The sequence below is a fragment of the Ciconia boyciana genome, chromosome 1, assembly GCF_034638445.1.
Source record: "Ciconia boyciana chromosome 1, ASM3463844v1, whole genome shotgun sequence".
NCBI classification, from domain to species: Eukaryota; Metazoa; Chordata; class Aves; order Ciconiiformes; family Ciconiidae; genus Ciconia; species Ciconia boyciana.
The window spans coordinates 8,045,688-8,063,493 of NC_132934.1; the positions used below are offsets into that span (position 1 = coordinate 8,045,688).

General features: G+C 45.7%; 1 protein-coding gene and 1 long non-coding RNA gene across 4 annotated transcripts in view; one reads left to right on the plus strand and one right to left on the minus strand.

Annotated features, from left to right (window-relative positions):
- SEPHS1 (selenophosphate synthetase 1) overlaps positions 1-12,505 on the minus strand; it is a 25,028-nt gene extending 12,523 nt beyond the window's left edge. Inside the window, exons 1-4 of one of the 3 annotated variants that reach the window (XM_072858043.1) lie at positions 12,397-12,505; positions 8,999-9,260; positions 5,682-5,785; positions 736-843 (exon numbers count right to left, since the gene is read on the minus strand). In XM_072858043.1, the coding sequence (XP_072714144.1) occupies positions 736-843; positions 5,682-5,785; positions 8,999-9,191 (405 nt within the window). In that variant the 5' untranslated portion in view covers positions 9,192-9,260; positions 12,397-12,505. Of the gene's footprint in view, positions 1-735; positions 844-5,681; positions 5,786-8,998; positions 9,261-9,910; positions 10,012-11,460; positions 11,716-12,396 lie in introns of those variants that run through there. The other 2 variants (XM_072858034.1, XM_072858051.1) reach the window with 2 other exon arrangements.
- On the plus strand, positions 11,715-16,994 carry LOC140650136 (uncharacterized). The gene is made up of 4 exons (XR_012041859.1): positions 11,715-11,854; positions 14,365-14,667; positions 15,802-16,042; positions 16,402-16,994. It is a non-coding gene; the product is annotated as an uncharacterized lncRNA (long non-coding RNA).
- Positions 16,995-17,806: the final 812 nt, after the last annotated feature.

Genomic DNA, 17,806 nt, shown 5'->3' on the forward strand with positions numbered 1-17,806 from the left:
GCCTCCTGAAAATTGCATGTTATCCCATAGAGCTATGGTTTTACAGCTCTTTGTAAAAGAGGTGAAGAGACATTCTTACACTAAGAAACATTCTTCAAAAGGTCATATAAAAGTAAAGAAATCAGAATTCTGGAAACTCAGAACAACTATCCTGCTGTTGCAATCAGGTACAGCCTCAGCAGCGCAGTGCAATAAGGCGAAGTTAAATCAAGCTGCATTTGGCCTCCACTAACCTGCAAAATTTCAGCTTACTTTCTTAAGAATAAACATCCCTTTTTTGCTAGAGCAAAACAAACATGCTGGTCACTTCCACAAAAAAAAAAAAAAAAGGAAAAAGAAAAAGAAAAGCAATCTATTTCAGTTTCTTCTGCTGCAGAGAGATGTTACAAAGCTGGCATAAGCAAACCAGAAGTAGCTAACCAGACTGATACATGAACTGGTAATCAAATATGCCTTGGAGCAATATTGTCCTGAATTGACAGAAGCAGGGACTCAATTTTGGCCGAGATGAAGGTATTAGCAGCAGCAGATTACAGTGCCACAGAAAACTGAACTTTTAGCAAGTGACCTCAGAATGTTTATGAGGCAAGACCCATACTATGAACTAAGACATCCAATAAAAGTCTCCTCTTTGAAAGGGTTCAAACTTTGAGGAGAAAATATGCTAAAGGTAAATACATTCTAAGCATGTTTAGCTGTTCGGATCTTCCTTCAAAAGCAAGTACCAAGTCTTACCCTATCCGTCATTTTATTGCTGATTCCAAGGAGCATCAACATGTTGTCGCATTCTGTGACCCCCATGGCATAAAGGTCACTTAGGACATTGGCACATGCTATCCGTCCCTGAAAAAGACAGACAGACAAAAAAAAAATCTGCAGGACCATTTGTGAATGTTCAGACAAACACCTGCCATGAACAAAACTTCCAGCATGAGTTTGCACTCTGAGACAGCTGCTTATTCCACAGGCTCCTACATTAAGAAACCCAGCCAAAGATGTGGTATGATCCATTTTGTGCAACGTGCCCATCTAGAAGTGTAGATATCTGTTCCCTTTACAGGTAAGGGGAGAATTCATCCCAGCTCTCTGTCAGCATACTCTCTCACTGACTACATAGGAATCCCATACTGAGTTTAGACTGGATGCCTAATTTTAGAGGCTGAAGTTAAGCTCGACAAAGTCTAGCTTTGATAACCAGCTCAGTTTACTTTATCTGAAGTGTTCCTATTAACTTTACTCCAACACAAAACTGTACACACTGATGAAGACGACCATCGGATATAATTCACAACTGCTAGGAAGCTAATCCAAAAAGCGTATATTGCTGTACCTCTTCTGCATCGGAATACGCAGGAGACAGGGATCTTGATGAGAAAGCTGTTCCTCTGCAGTATCCTGGAGGCCACCCATGTCTACGCTCCTAAATTTTTAGGAGAGTACTATTCTTCCCAGAGGATACAGTTGAGCTGCCAGCACACAGCCACACTGGGGTGCTTTTTCTGTCAGGAAGTCAGTAAGAAGCTGTCTGCAGAAGACAGTGTGTACTGGGGATTAAGGAGCTCAGGGCTCCCAGAAGCTGGCCTTGTCAACACTTAGGAGCACGCACAGCTACTGAGGGGAGATGTCTGTCCCCTGCCACTTGTATGGTGAGGGAGATATGCCTGCTCTATCACTTGTTCAAACAACAAGATAAGGCTGAATTTTGCTACAGCGCATACATTTTAATTGACTTTTGTGTGCGTGAACATCTCCACTAACAAAAATTTGTCCAAGAGACCTCATCTTCTGTTGAAGATTCCTCTAAGAAGTCTTGAAGCTGACAAGACTGAGAAGGGATCAATTGGGTCACATGAGCTTAGCTACTCTAATTTTGCTAAATTAATGAATCCGAGTGAGGGTTTGTTGGAATATGGACCTAGCATAGATGAGACACTGAGTTTCCTGATGAAGATGCAGAACTCTGATACAGGATCTGCACTGAGGAATGGCAAGATAATTTTAAAATACAGGACAAATTCTGTTATGTTACTCTGGAAGACTCCACACATTTTATTAAAATTGTTTTAGGTTTACAGCTGCAGAACTGTAACCAACATCTGGTTTTATGATTGTAAATCTGTGCTTATCATAAAGTTCAGTGGCAACATCACCATGATAAAAACAACAACATGCGGATTTGACACAATTTGGCACTACAGAAAGATGCTTTAGCTGGAAGATAAATTGGGGGGGAGGGAGAGGGGGGGAAAAAGGTAATCTAAACACATTTCCACCATCTAATCACACAGTCTAATCACACATCCAGGATTTTCGCAAAAATCAGTATTTTCAGGGAGTTACCTTACTTGCTGATGACATGAAATAACATCTCCAAATCACAATTAAATATAAACCAGTTTTTCATAAATTAAAGAGCTTCCAGTGGCATCAGGGGTATCCCTTATATTTGGAACTGGAATATGTTTTAATCATTTAAATCTTAAATGCTTACGAGAAGAGTGAGCTGTGTACCGCATGGTTTGATGGATATCGGCTGTTAAATTTCTAGATGTTTAAGAACACTAAAGCCTGCCATTTTCCTTTTCTGGAAGGGACTATCAAAGCATTCTCCACTATCTTCAGTATTTACCAAGCAAACTGCTGGTTTATGCCCTCTTTGGAATGATGGATAAGTTTTTAAAACCAGACTGACAACAGCTCTCTATTCTAGTAGTCAGAGGTCAGTCTAATACCTCTTTCGCCAACTGGCAAAACCACTGCGGAAACAAATTCAGGGAATCCAAGTCTCAAGTCTGAAGTAGCAAAGGGAACAATACATGGCTTGTGAACACCAATAAACATGACAGGATTCACAAACGGGTCAACCTATCTGGGTCCCACATGCTACCTGACTGCTTGCTTAGTCCCCCGTGAAACACAAGTATCTATGTGCAATACTAAGAACTATTTATAAGGGCAATGGATGGAGTATCAGACCCCCATCCCCAGTTTTGAGTGAAGGTTCTTCTTAAAAGGGCACAAAAAAGGTCCCTGGAATGGAGGGAGAAGGAAGTCCACTCTCAAACCAGCCAGTTTCCTGCTCCCATTCTCAAAAAGGTGCCTCCACAGTGCCACAACAGAGGCCAGTACCAGTCCTGTTACCAGTGGCTTGATACTTATTATGAAACCTATCTTCAACTGCTTGTAACTTTTCCAATATCAAGCCATTTAAGTTGAACAGTCCTACGCTGGACATAGATTTTACAGGCGTACATCCTAGTGATACTTCAGACAACATGGATTGAGTTTTTTCAAGAACAAAGCGAAAGAGGAGGGGAAAGGGGAAAAGAAGGAAGAGGTTTTTTGCAAATAACTGCAGAACTTCTTTTTAAAATAGGTAGTGACAGAGTGAAAGAAAGATGCTTTCTGAAGCAAAAATCTGAAGTTCAGCTGAGTCCACATGCAGTTTTGCCTTCCTCAGCTGTTTTCCAGTCCCTTCTGTGACAGCACCCAGCTTGGAGTCCATATGCACTTTTGGCTTTCCCTCCTTGCTTCCTCTGACCCCAACTAGGAAGACAGATCAGATAAGGAGCTGCAGGTAGACAGTGTGCACAGAGAAAAAAAAAAAAAAAGATACTCTAAATCAGGGAACATCCACCCAAAAACAGGCTAGAATTGACTAGGAAGGAGACAGAGCAGAAGAGCAAGAAGCAGAGCATGTACTGTGTGTGATAATGAGAACAGAGACTGGTAACAACAGGCATGGCTCAGGGGGAGTCTAGACTAAAAGCAGGGAACAAAACAGCTGGAGAAACAGGGCAGCAGCAGTCTGTCTTGAACAGAGGAGTCCAGAGCACACTCCTTTATACAGCCTGGACACAAAACTCCTAAGTCTCACCATTCCTCTGCTCTTAACAACTGTCCATAAACCCTGTGGCAAATTGTATTTGACTGTCCTCCAACTGACGTTGTTCCACACAAGAAAATAGCAATCTATATTGCCTCCAGGTACTCTAGTCCCCAAGCGAGAGAGAGGTGCGAGTAGAGGATCCAGCAGCTCCAACTCTGCTGGATCATCACTGCAGGTATCATCAAGAAGGCTTGTGACAGAGTCCCTGTTCTCAGCTTTTAAGAAGAAATAACACATCTGTAAACAGATTAGGAAGTGGTAAGCCACTACATTAAAATGAATGTTGACAAGAAGGAAAAGTGAAGGACTTGAGAGTTAGAAAACACCAAAGTTACAGCTGCTGGTGCATCTGGATCACAGTATAGACTGTAACTATCATGCAACCACTAAAGCTGGACTAAGGCCAAATTTACATTCCACTCTTACCACACCGGCCTAAACCTCATCTGGGTACAGGCTCGTCTATCCACTCCTGCAGCATCTCAAACCCTTTGTATCTCCAAACAAAATAACCCTCCTTCTTCACCACAGCCTTCTCACACTGTCCCTTTTAACAAGTTTTTGTTACAAGGTGAGAAAAGAGAGTTTCTCAGCTGATGAAGTTGAGCACAGCTCTCCCAACAACATAGATTTTTTTTTTAAATTATTTTTTTTTATCCCGGTCCCTGACAAGTTCCCACATGATGTTAAAGCAAGCCACTTGAATCAAATTTCTCGGGATAGCTCAACAACTCTGTACTCCAGAGGCCAGCCTGAGATCTTGGCTGCTCGGTTTGCAGAAAGAGAGCTCTTCTGGAACAGAAATCAAAGGAGCTAGGCTTGCATACATGCACAACACCTGGTCAAGCATGCTAAAAAAAAAAATGAGTCGGTCCCAATCTCAAACTGCGTGTCCAAAACCTACCTGACAGGTCTTACAGAACAAACAACGAACCAAAACCAGCAAATAAAGCATGCAATCATATAAACAGCAGTAATAGCATGCCTTAAAGCAAAGGAGTCACATTCAAATCACAGGAAACATGAATTCTAGCATTTCTTAACTTTCATTTAATGAACACCTCCTGTAGAATTCCTTGCAGCTTTACCAAGTCCTTTTTTCAAAGTTCATTTGTTTCCCCATGACCTTCTGTTCAAGTCTATACTGATCACCACCACACATACCACCACAGAGGAATCTCTACTGAGACGGACTAAATGAAATACAGACACAGAAGGAACCGAAGTCAAAGCGCACGCAACTTCCAACAAGTCATTTCAACTTATCCATCTGCAAGTGGAGGTAGTACGATGGGAAAACTGGTGTTGACAAAGCACTCTGAAGTTGCCAGGTGCTATTGCCAACTACTGTCATTTAGGCATTTCCAGTTCTAACATGCTGCATCGTCATTTCAGAACCTCAAAAAAGGCCAACCACAATGTGGTTCTGCTCGTAAGTGGAGTTTACTGTCTGCTGCTTCACAGACAGCTCTTTTTCCCCTGCTTTTGGGCTTTTCAAGCCAAATCCCACAGAACAACAGATGGAGGGAAATTTGAATTGAAGGTGGCAGTTCTCCCAACTTTCACCTATAGAAAGCAGCACTGTAGCATTCCTGGCCGACATGGAAAGGATTACAGGATGAAACTGTGCCTTTCCCTCTTCACAGGTATTTAGGAAAGACTCTGAATGCAATTAATCAAACAATTAGCACTGCACATCTAGAAGAAACAGTCAAAATTGCCATCAGATTGGTAAGTGAGAAGCACAAATCAAATCAGCAATATAGCTAACAATTAAGTTTAGCCAACTTACCATCATATAAGGATCATCCACAATAGGATAAATATAATCTGTCGTCTGGACCAACGACAAACCTCCATGTCTTAATGGAATAACGCAAGTGTCCATCCCAATTCCTGCAAAGACAGAATCCATCAGTGAGGTAACTCTGCCCTTAATTATCTGTTGCTCTTAACAAGAGAACTTGTAAAACATGTCTGTGAAATACAATTCACAACACTGCCTAAACAGACATGGCAAATTCTTTCCTTAGAGAAAGCACATAGCACAAATAAGAGGAAAACCAAGCAACAAATGAGAACTCCTGACTGGAACAGAAGAGAAGTGTAAATGGCTGAAAGCTAAACTACAATGTTCTACATTTCTTTGCAGCATAATAATAGTGCATTAAGAACATCTGTGCTTGTATGTATGTAAATTTAAAGTTAAGAGGAACTATGTAAATTGATATTGTCGAAAGCAAATAGGTTTCCCTGTCACTCTGATCTCAACAAAAACATAATGACAGTTTTAAAAGGACATAGCCTCTCATAAAGGGCATTTCCTCACTTCAGAAGGAACAAAAAGAATGCCACAAGTCACAGCCTAGGCCCTTAGTGAAAGATGATTCATGCACTTGGAGCTTCTGCAACTGTGTTAACCTTGCCTTACTTCTGTGAGGCTGAAAGACAGCAAGACGACCTGCTAGACAGGGAAACTCCTTTGAGAAAACCAGAACACCAAGTGCAGTCTTTCCCCTGACAGTGGATATTTCAAACAGAGTAAGCGATATTAAAACCTCCAGACATTTCCTGCAATGCAAGAGCCCGCACAAAAGTCCCACGTGACAAATCACAACGTGCTAGCTGTGCCACGCTCCCTGTCGATGTCCTCGTGCCTTGTAGCAATGGCAGGTAGCTTACCTCCTTCCTGGGCTGGCAGCAAGCTGCCTAGAATTACTTTGCATACCTCCACAGGGCAAGAGTCTTCAAACAACCAGTTTTCAGAGAGCAGATGCTACACATTAACTTTTCCCCACGTATTAATGAAACACACTACCTAGAAAGTGCTACAAGTCAGCATTTGCCAGTACAGGGATGGAGAAAGCTGCTGTCATCTGAGATCCCACTGAGGACACCAAGCAGAAGGTCTGCAGGCAGTAGGTATATAGGTGGAGAGGATCTTGCCTCTCCTGCCTACAGAGGCAGATCTTGCCTCGAAAGAGAAGGGATACCGACAGAAGCTCATGAGCAGTAATTTAGGGTTGCTCATCCTCCACAGAAGCTACCAAGCTACTATGCATGATGTCCAGCATCTCCAGGGAAGTGCATATAAGCAGTTACAAAGAAGTGGCTCACGTATAGGAGCTGTTTTGCTCTCAGTTCACCTATTCATGCCATAATGCTGCAAGACTGATTTCACTTGTGCGTTTTTCCACAGCTTCAGCGAAAGTGCTGCTTGACAGACAGGCCAAGGGGCCACGATGGTCCTTCTGAGGCTATGTTTCTGTTCCACCAAAAAAGGACTGTCTAAATAAGTGAATCTGTTCAGGGAGGTGACTGAAAACAGTGATTTCAAGGTCCGTAACAGCTCTGAGAATTAGTATCAAACTTGCAGTTTCTTACTCATGGATATACTCACACCCATATTTAAGATTGCTCTGGGTAACTCCACTTGCAGAACTAAAAAGGAGTGAGGTTGAGCCTCCTATTGGCAATTTCCCTCTTGACTGCATCTCAAAAGCATGGTGCATATGCACAGGCTGTGAAGTTACCTGTCTATCCCTTTCAAGCACAAGACATCAGAGGCAAATAACACCAAACTTATCTGAAGACACATTTGTTAAAGGGATACTCACCACAAAAGCATATTTTTAAGAGACCTGAACTCTCCACTTTCTATCACTAACAGATTTCCTGTTACATAGTATCACACGTACATACTGATGGCACTAGCCTACTTTTTTACCTTTTCGTATAGCTGGAGAAGAAAAATCTATTAGCAGTTCCATTACTGTTTAGAGCCTGTAAGTTTATAAGAGGGAAAAAAACCCAAACCAACAGCCAGATAATTAAATCTAAAACAAACTACTACTGATTTTAGAAATTTGCCAAATTGAAATGCTGTTGTGAACAACCTATTTAATTTAGGAAAAAAACCCATATAAATAGCAATTTGGGGATAAAAGAAGCTGGAAGTGTCCTTCATCAGGGAATATTAGATTATAGTGCCACCCCAGCTCCACACACAATTACTGCTTAGATATTTCATACAAAGATCGCCATTGTTTAAGCAAGAACACAGGCTCCTTACTAATCTCTCTCTGAATTCAATCTCTACCAGAATAATGGCTTGCAACCTGTTAGCCAGCTAATAGACAATTAGCAATGTTAAAATAATTTTAAATAAGGTTATTGGACACTAAATTGATAATTAAATAACTTCAGAATAAATACTACATTGATATTCCTAAATTGAGGAAAAAAATTCATTCTGCACTGCAAAGTAGAGATTGAACATGCAGGGCTGAGTAAATAGACAAACAGAATTAAAGGTGTCATTAAACATATTATCTACATTCATTTATCTATATCAATATTAGGTAGAGTAGCTGGTATCAAAATACCTACGTTTGCCCTGTTCCCCGTGTAGGTGGCTTGTGCAGGTTGTTTTCCCTTACTGCTTGCATCATTGTGCAAATACCAAAGAGAAAGTAAAGCTGGCAAGAACACAGAGGTCTTGGAAAGACAGCCTTTCCCAGGCAGCTTCTACAGGTGAGCAAAAAAGTTAGAGTGGGGAACAACAAAAGGACTGAAAGGAAAAATGACAACTGTGAAACAATCAGCTTCAGCTGAGGCTGGGAGCAAGAAAGTTTTCTCTTGCTCACTTTCTCTGACCCAGGAACAGAGAGGAGGGGAGTGAGAGGGGAACTTCACCTGTGAGTCATCTAATTGCATAAATTCATTGCATTCATTGCATACATTTCCAAAGGCAATATATTAATATGAAAGTCCAGAAATGAATTGATACGACTTCAGTTTGCAAAGCATCTACTGGGGAAAGGGAGGAGGAGACTAACTCCTAAGCATGTGCCTATCACGATGGTCATTCCTGACCGTTTTTTCTTCGTAGTTGAGAACACTGCAGGATGTTAAACAATTAAAATAATGTTCTTGTATACCAGATGCCAACACATGACAATGCGAGATTCATTTTTTAGATTTCTGAATGCTGTGCATGCATTATACAACATACAATTTTCAAACTGATTAAACAAACTGCAAATGAGATTGCGTCACTAAGCAGATCAAACAGAAGGATCGCACGTGTCTAGAGAAGCAACTACTTACCCAACCTGGGCATAACTGCCCCCAGGAACTGTTCATCTTCCTGAAAATGGTTTTCTTGTAGAGATTCGAGCAGTTTCTGTAGGACATCCTGAGGCACTTTGCAGCCTGTGCCTTTCAGTTCAGTGAATCGGGTCAGACGGAAGCTCTTGTCCAGTTCGTAACTCTCTGGGTTAAATGACTCCCGAACAGACATGGTTCTCTCACACAGACTGCTGGCCTTTCCCACCGCAGAGCAACGGTATCAGTTTCTCTGCTGATCAGTCTAATTAAAAAAAAAAAAAAAATTGGGAACATTAGAAAATCCTAGGACCTGCAGGACAACAGGTTTTCCACATAGAGCAAGTTAAAAAGAAAGAGAAAGTACTCAACATTGTCCTTCACTTGTTAAGACAGGCAGGCACATCTCACACGACACATTTCTCTAAGGCTACAAAAGAATGACTCCTCTTCCTACCTTCCAACATTTAAACTATAACTATGCCAGGCGAATCAGAGAATGAATTTCTTTTCCAGCTATGCTGCGTAAGTTTTTCATTAAAAAAAGAATCTAACACACTTACCGACCTCATTTAACACAGAGGTAATGAAAGAAATAATAGTTCCCAGAGCACTTAGGCCAATTTCCAAAAGGCAACCTGGGCCCTGATCCTGCAACACGCTCAACAGAGACATCTGTTTGTACTCAGCTTGGTGCGGGGTCATAATTTTAGCCATTAACGTATTAATCTCAAAAATAAGATGCTTTTCAAATAATGGCTCCGCTTCAGTTCTGATGTAAGAAGCTGAAACTCCATAATACACCTGTTCTCCTTGGGGGAAAATGCCAGCCCGGTGTTCTGTTAGTACAGGTAACAGAAGAACAAAGAGGCCGTATTTAAGCAGACTGGTTTACCTACAAACATGCCAGTTTACCTTTTTAGTACATTCGCAGGCATAAAAATGCTGAAAAGAAACGTTTCTTGCCTCTCAAGCCCTTTTTTAGTCAACTAACGATACTGAGAATACAGAGAATTGCCCATTAAAGTGGTAATGTAAAAAGACACTGATGCAACTCATTTAATAAAATTCTTAACAATGCACGTCTAATTTTAGAACGTTTTTCCACTCTGACTCACATACACTGCACTCCAAAACTAATAAGAGGCCTAACCGAGACACTGACTTCTAAACAGGAACGGCTGTGATACAATGCAATTCATCTTTCTCAGAGAAGAAGTTTTCAGGAATTACTAAAAACGACCTGTCTGCGGTAGTTTCTTAGAAAGCAAGGATCCTGCCTAACAATGAGAATGGAGCTCAGCAGCATCACTGACAAAATCTGATACTGATGATCATGCCATTACGAGGTTAAGCTGAAAAGCAAAAAATAGGAATGCAAGTGGCTGGTATTCGCTAAGTTCGACAGCCGTAAATGCAAGAAAGAAGGAAATCTACAGACTGTGCAAGTGATTTCCCCTATACAGCACTTATTAACAAGTACGTCCATTCCATAAACCTTTAAGTCTCCTAATTTATTGAATATACTTTGTAGGAATTGAAGTTTTAAGCTCCCTGAGAACTTCTGATGTGGAGCCCAACTCCCCTTTACAGTGCTTTCCCTCCTTCTCTGGGAGGCGTGGCGCTTATTTAAAACAAATCTTCCGAAGCCCAGGCTCGGGCAGTAATCCAAACTCTAGTTACAAGAACGTGTCTTGGATGAGCAATGAATTCAGTTTGTAGCTCTTGTCTTCCAATGCAAGACACTAACCGCTTGCAATCAGAAAAAGAAAAAAAAAAAAAAAAAAAAAGATAGTGTCTGGGAAACAACCTGTCAACAGAAATGGGAGACAAAAGCTTTTCAAAGAGGGAGATTTTTTTTTTTTCTTCATTCTTTTTTAACACTTCATTCTAATGAATTCCAGAAATTTATAAAAAGCAGCTTGCCCCACAAGGGAAACATTTTCCTTCATCTAACTAGCAATTGCAATATGCTTAGCACCCCCTACCTACTTATATAGGGAAGGATTCAGAGGCCACAGCCTACCAGGAACTTTTTGCAGTCTTGAGGACTGTAAGACACAGTAAATTCTGTTCCCTGGTTCGAAAACAAATACTGAAACAAACAAGACGATTTTATTTAATGGAAAACATCCACAGCGCAAGAACACAATAACTTTTTAATGAAGATCTCAATAAAGCTACATGCAACGATGTATTTCGCAGACTGCCATGGGAGCAAACTTCCTAGCAAGAGCAAGTTTCTTGTGACTGCTGGCAGTCTATGCAGGCATGCAACGTGAGCGTGAAGCATCCCTCCCCAGTAGAGGAAAACACCTCGTAACCCAGACGTTTCTGACTTTAAAAGAACGGCATAATAAATATTAAAAACTAGAGTTTAACCCTTGCCTCCCTACAGAGCAGAGAGAGGAGAGCACAGGAGCAAAAGGGGAGAGAGCGAGGAAGAACTAGAGCCGGGTACCTACCCGAAACAAACCCAAGAGCAATTAACGGCAACCCAACCGCCTGAGACCTACGGGGTGAGGAGCTGCAACAACCATTTATCCACGGCGTGCGGCGAGGAGCGCTGCGGAAAGACATGGCTCTGGGACACCTTAAATTTGCAGCCGCTGCCTTTAAAGGCAAGCCAGGGCCTTCACTGTTGCTCTTTGTGCAGCCGGAGAGGAGGAGGAGGCGGGGGGACGAGGAAGAGCAGCCCGGCTCGCTGCGTGCAGAGAGAAGCCGCGCACGCAGCCACCCCTTTCCCTTACTCCGGAGGGGGCGAACCCCGCGGGGGGCGGCTCGGCCACGGGTGAGCGACCCCCCCACCCCACATACACCCCCTGCACCCACGCGGGTCCGGGGCGCACGTGCGTGCAGGTAAGATGTCAGCCGGGGCGGGGTTAACCCCTTGCTGGCAGAGGCAGGCTTTGCAAGCGGCGGCGGCACGAGCCGCCAACCCCAGGGCGGGCGCGCGCGCGCGCGGAGCGGCCGGTGAAACGTTGAGCGCGCGCCGCGCCGCTTCCCCCCCGCCGTCGTCGTCGCCGCCGCCGCCGCTTCGTGAGGGGGAGGGAGGGAAGGGGGGGGAAGGAGGGAAAAAGAGAAAAAAAAATGTCGGCGGGCGAAAAATTTAACCCGTCCATTGCCGGCGCCGGATTTTTTTAAAGCGGCCGCGGCGGCGGTGGCGCGGTGAGGCGCACCCCCCCCACCCCTCTTCTCCCGCCCTTCCCCCGGGGCCGGGCTGAGGGAGGGCGGCGGGGCCCGGGGCCAGGCGGGCAGCCCGCGCCCCAGCGGCGCGGCACCGCGCCGACCCCCGCGCCCGGCCCGGCGTAACGGCGGAGGCGAATTCCCCTTTAAATCTCCCCGCCTTGCACCCCCACCCCCCCCCTCCTCCTCCCTCCCTCCTCAGGTCTCCCTCTTACCGGCTCGCCTCCTCGCCCTCCGCCTCCTCCCGCGAACGGGACTCCCAGCCCAGTCCCACAATGCACCGGGCGCGACGGGCTCCCTCAGCGCCGCCTGAATAGAAATGCCGCCGCCGCGGCCGCCGCCGGGCACGGGGGTTAACCCCCCGCGCGCGCCTCGCCTCGCGCGCGCGCGCCGCGCTCCCCGCCCCCTCCCGCTCGGCGGCCGCGCGCGCAGCGCTCTCCCCCTTCCTCCCTGGGCGCGTTCCCGCGCGGTGGCGCGCGCCCTGTTGCAGCGCGACTTATTGCAACTCCCCCCCCCCCCCCCCGCCGCTTCGTGGCCGTGCACGCGTGGGCTGCAGGGGCAGGGTGCATTGCACCCCCGTAGCGCAGCGCTCCGCGCGGGTGGGATTTGCGCGCCACGCGACAGGGGGTGCAGCCCCTTGGGGAGCGGGCGGGCGCTGCTGCTGCCCGCTGCAAGGAGCGTGGGTGGGTGGGGGCGTCACGGTGGGGCCACGCAAACCCTTCCCGGCGCTGCTGGGCGGGTTGCAAGTGTTGCACCGTGCTGTGGGCGTGTGGCTGGGCACGGGTGGGGGGGACACATCCTGCTGGCGGGTGCTCGCCCCCGGGAGGAAGCGTAATACCGAGGTGCAGAGCAGGTTTTTAAGCGGGGTTCAAAAGCAATCCTAGTGCGGTGGGGGGGGGGGGCAGATGAGGGCAAGGACTCGTTTCCTCGAGCCCTTGCGTCCCACCCGGCGGGGTGCTTTGTGCAGGCTCCTGGGGTGCAGAAACCCTGCTGTCCAAATTTTAACATTTCCTCTGTAAAGTGCAAGTCCCTCTGTGAAAACAATTGCTCCGAGATGTTGCCCTTGAATAATGAAAATGTTGGGTTTGGGAGCATTTCGGGCAGGAAATTTAGCCGGAGCTGAGGAGACCTTGCACTCTTCACAGCCGCGTCCTCCACCTGTGCTGAATGTTGCCCAGAAACTGGACAAAAAGTCACATTTGATCCATGTTGCACGCAAAAGCTGGGCAAAAAGGAAACCGAGGAGGTTAGGTGGACTTGACGATGGGCAAAATTTGGCCACCGTTAAATTTTTCTGGATGCAGAGCCAAGACCGTGGCCCTGAGGAGCCCTCGGAGCCCTCGGGTATCATCTCCAAGGGTCTCCATCGGTGTGTGGCCCGTGGAGGGCTGCAGTTACCACAGCAGGAGTGCTGCAACCTGCTGGTGACTTTTTTACCCAAAATCTGGGTTGGAGCACGCTTCAGAAAAAATGTAATCTTGTTTTGAAGCAGGTGGGTATGAGTTCAGCACAACCCTAGAAAGCTGCGCCGTGTTTAAGTACCCGTACAGCCAGGACATCCCTTCTTGTCCGAGAGTATTTGCTTAAGTCAACCCTTTTCCATCACTGATTTGCAAAGCATCCCATTTTTTCTTACCCATTTAATATATAAATCACTGGAATCTGACATATCTTTAACAAGTCTGATTTCCAGCATCTTCTCAGTTAATTTTTCTACCTGAAAGTGGTTTGCGTGCTTCTAAAGGCCCTTTTCCTCACTGATTAAAGCCAAAAATCAAATTATTCTTGCTTAAAACTTGTCTTGCTTTACATGCAAGGCAAGTTTTCCCCAGAAAGGAGGGGATTTCAGTGTACAGATAGCATAGGGCCCAGTTTTACATTGCCAAATAGATAAAAAAAGCACTTCGCTTCTTCTAATTTGTAATTAAGTACCTGATTAAGTAATTACCTGTTAATTCAAAGACTGCCTTTTGTGCAACCATCTTTGAAAAAGTCCTGCCTAAAACCAAGCAGAAATAAATTAAAATGTTGCTTTTCTTGCCTGATTTTAATTACTCTTTATCTCTGAGTGAGCATAGCACCCCTGGACCGTAGTGCAGAGGACCAGAGGTGCACGGGAGCTCCCAGCACCAAGCACCTTTAGGAAGTCACTAATACTATTTATATAATTAATTGATTTTCAGGCTCCTCTGTGTTGCTTTCCAAGAGTGTTTCGGGCTCGACAAACAGAAGTTGTTTCTCCGTGAGCGGCTGTGGGGCATTTGACTGATGGTTTTGACAGTAGAGATGAATCGAGGACGCAGCACCCACAGTCCTGACCTGGAATTTGAACTCTTCTTCAGTGCCTCTCCCTCTTGGAGGGAGAGGGGGCGGAAGATCTCGGGATCTTCTGATTGCCATCGATCCGAGCTCATTTGCTGAGCATTGGCTTCGTATCATGTCTGCATGCTCCTTGATAGACGATTTCAATCTGGGAAAAAAAACCCGTAAGTGTCTTGAGAGGCGGTAATCAGATGCTCTGATCTAACATTTCTCTAGCATTTCGCCATCGCCTCTAGCACCTCATTTAAAAAAAATCATGAAACATAAGGAAAACCATGAGATAAAAGAAAAAATGAACGTTGCTGATTTTTAAGCCCTGACTTAGTTTTTTCCTTTCTGATTTTTTTGGAGGGGAGAGGGAATTGAATAATATTTTCATCTTTTTTTTCCACATCCATGAGGGCTAGACACTTATTTCTTTAATACAGGGGGGGAAAAAAAGAAATTGATATTTCCAGGTGTTAGCATGACTGAAAGAAAACTTGAATACATGGAAATTCATGCCAAGGTGGTGAGGTCTGGTGACGCTGCCTCATGCCCTGGGTTACGCACAGGAGTGGGAGGGAGGTACACTCCTTGTGGGTGCCATGCCAGGGGCTGCCCCGTGCCATCCCATGGTTTCTAGGGGTGGGATGGTCACATCTGAAGACAGAGATGTGGGAAAGGGTCTCCAGGAAGGAAAACGCATGCAGGGGTATCCATGCAGCTCATTAGTACCACTACGGATGTGACCCTCTAGAGCTGAAACTGAACAGGACCAGGGTACGGAGGTGGGCACTGTGCATAACTGACTGCACTGATTAATTAAAAGCATGCTTCTTGGCATGGGCGATGGTGGAGCGTCCTCAGGTGGATCTGCATGTGTCCCAGTGGACACGTGCACCGGTCCCTCCTGCCTGCGCTGGGGTGAGTCTTTGCGTGGGCAAGCAGTGGGCAGGGAAGTAGCTTTGCCAGCAAAACAAGCCAAGAGGGAGCAGCGAGCCACATCTCCGCTGCAGCTTCAGGTTGCTGTGGCAGCACCCAGCACACGTACCCCATACTTCTTCTGGGGCCCCACAGTTGAAACAGTTGCTGGAGGATGTGTGGGAGCACGTGCATGCAAAGGGAATCCAGGGGAACGTTGTTTTGGTGCAGGATCATAAGCAAAACCCTAAAAGAGTAGTGATGGATCCAGCAGCCCTGGGGAGAGCCCACACTGCTGGAACCACCTGCTTCATGTAACATTTTCCTAGAGTTAAATAATGGTTTTCTAGAGTTAAAAAATGATCGAATGGCTTTTTTTTTTTTCCTCCCCAAAGGCTTTTTTGCTGTCTGCATGCAAAATCTCCAGCAGAAATTCCATTATCTGGAGCGATTTCGTCCAATGCCATGAGAACGGCCTGCTCTGCACAACTTAGTAAGTGCAAAAAGGAAAAAGAAAAGAAGATAGAGCCCTCCGTGCTGTGGCCCCTGGGTGCTGCCCAATCAGTCAGTCACATGAAAGCTGGCTGCCTCCTGTGCCACCACGAGGGTGCGACAGATGTCCTCAACCTTTTACAGGTACAGGGTCTGCATTTCTTAAGTCTTTTTTCCTTGGATGACTGGGAGCATGGATTTGGAGCATGGGAGCTTTGTTGCGTATACATCCAGGTTCAATCTGATCCATGTAGACTTCTGACTTGGTTCTGCATCGTTGGTGTTAACAAAATGATCAGTGTTTGTACTCTGCCTGTTCTGTTTCTTAAATGTCAGCAGAAACTTTTTTTTAAGTAAAACAATGCAGCCTCCCCCTGAAATGTTTGTAACCAAGAAACTGCGGCATCACAAGAGCATGAGAAAATATTGCTGATTAAAACCAGGGTAAGAAATGACAGCGAAAGTGATTTTTTTTTTAATTTTTTTTTTTCCCCTCATTGCAGAATTCACAATGAAGTGGCTGGTAAAATGGGACCAGCTGGTTCAGTCCTGCTCGTGCTGAATACTAGGTTTAATGCACCAAAACTACTTCCACTGGCATGTGGGGCTGGTCATGTGCTTTTGATAAGAAAACTTGAACTTTGGTGTGATAATTAAATTTTTCGTGTTGTAAAACACATCTCACAGCATCGCTTTTCCCCCACCTCTCTGTTTTGACAAAGCAAAGTAAGTTTGTGCTATCGTCTGCCTTCCTTGCCTTCTTTTTCTCTTCTTCCTGAGTCTCATTAATACATAAGCAGTATTAAATAATAATGATGCCAGTAGTGGCCTCTGCTGTGCCTCGGTGTTTGCTCTGTTTTGCTTCGAGGAGCAGATGTTCCCTGTCTCTGTTTTCTGTCACCAAATGGGGACTTTTCCCCTTTAACCTTTGATAAGGTGCTTTAATAGTCTCTGACGTGAGATTTTATCAAAAGCCAAATAAATCATACCCGCATAGCAGCTTTTAATAAATGTTTCCATCGTGTTTTACAGCAGTTTAAGGAAGTGCAGCTTCCTCTGCATTTTTGCAGGCTGTATTTATCTGGTGCTCCCTTCACCCAGCTGCCCTCTCCCCAGCCCCAGTGGCCTCAGGCTGGGCTGAGTCCCACTGCCCCTGCACCCAGGTGAGCATCTGCCGTGGAGGGACCACCCATGGGCAGGGGTCCCAACCGGGGCTCTGCCATCCTGGGTGCTGCTCCAGCACCAGCCCCTAACCAACCTGCACCGAGTACCGGTCAAATGGGGTGATGCTGCCTACGAACGGTCGATGGGGTCTGACTAGTCTTGCCTGGACCCCATTTTCCAACGATTACTGATGTGAGATGGGAAGGGCGGCATGTACAGGAATGCTGCTGGGGTCTCGGTGCTTGTTATCCTCCTGCTGTGTGCGAGGCCAGGGGCTGCTGGCTGCTTTTGCACCAGCATTTAAACACCATTGGACTTTAAAGCTGCTCTAACCCTTCCTATGAAGAGGCACCCTCGCAATGCCCATCTCTTCCTCGTCCCTTTTGCAGCGTTTCATACCTTGCCTTTGCACTTGGCCACCCTGAAAGCCCCAAGGGAAAGTCCACCTCCCTGTTTCAATTTATTTGCCCAGGCAACTACATGGCTTGCAACCAGCCATCAGCCCTGGGCTGGGGTGGTGAGGACTGTCCCAGGGGCAGGAAGACTCAGTTGCAACTCAGGTGGAAGCATGCCTGGCTCTTGGAAGACTTGTGGGCAATTTGGGAAGGTGGCACTTTGCGACTGAGACGTGCCTGTGTGCTCTCCCACGGCCTCTTGCAACAGCCTCTTGCTGTTAGGGGTGCTTCTGCTGAATCCCCCTTGGCCTTACCCACATTTCTCCAAAACTGCATTAGATTTGGTATT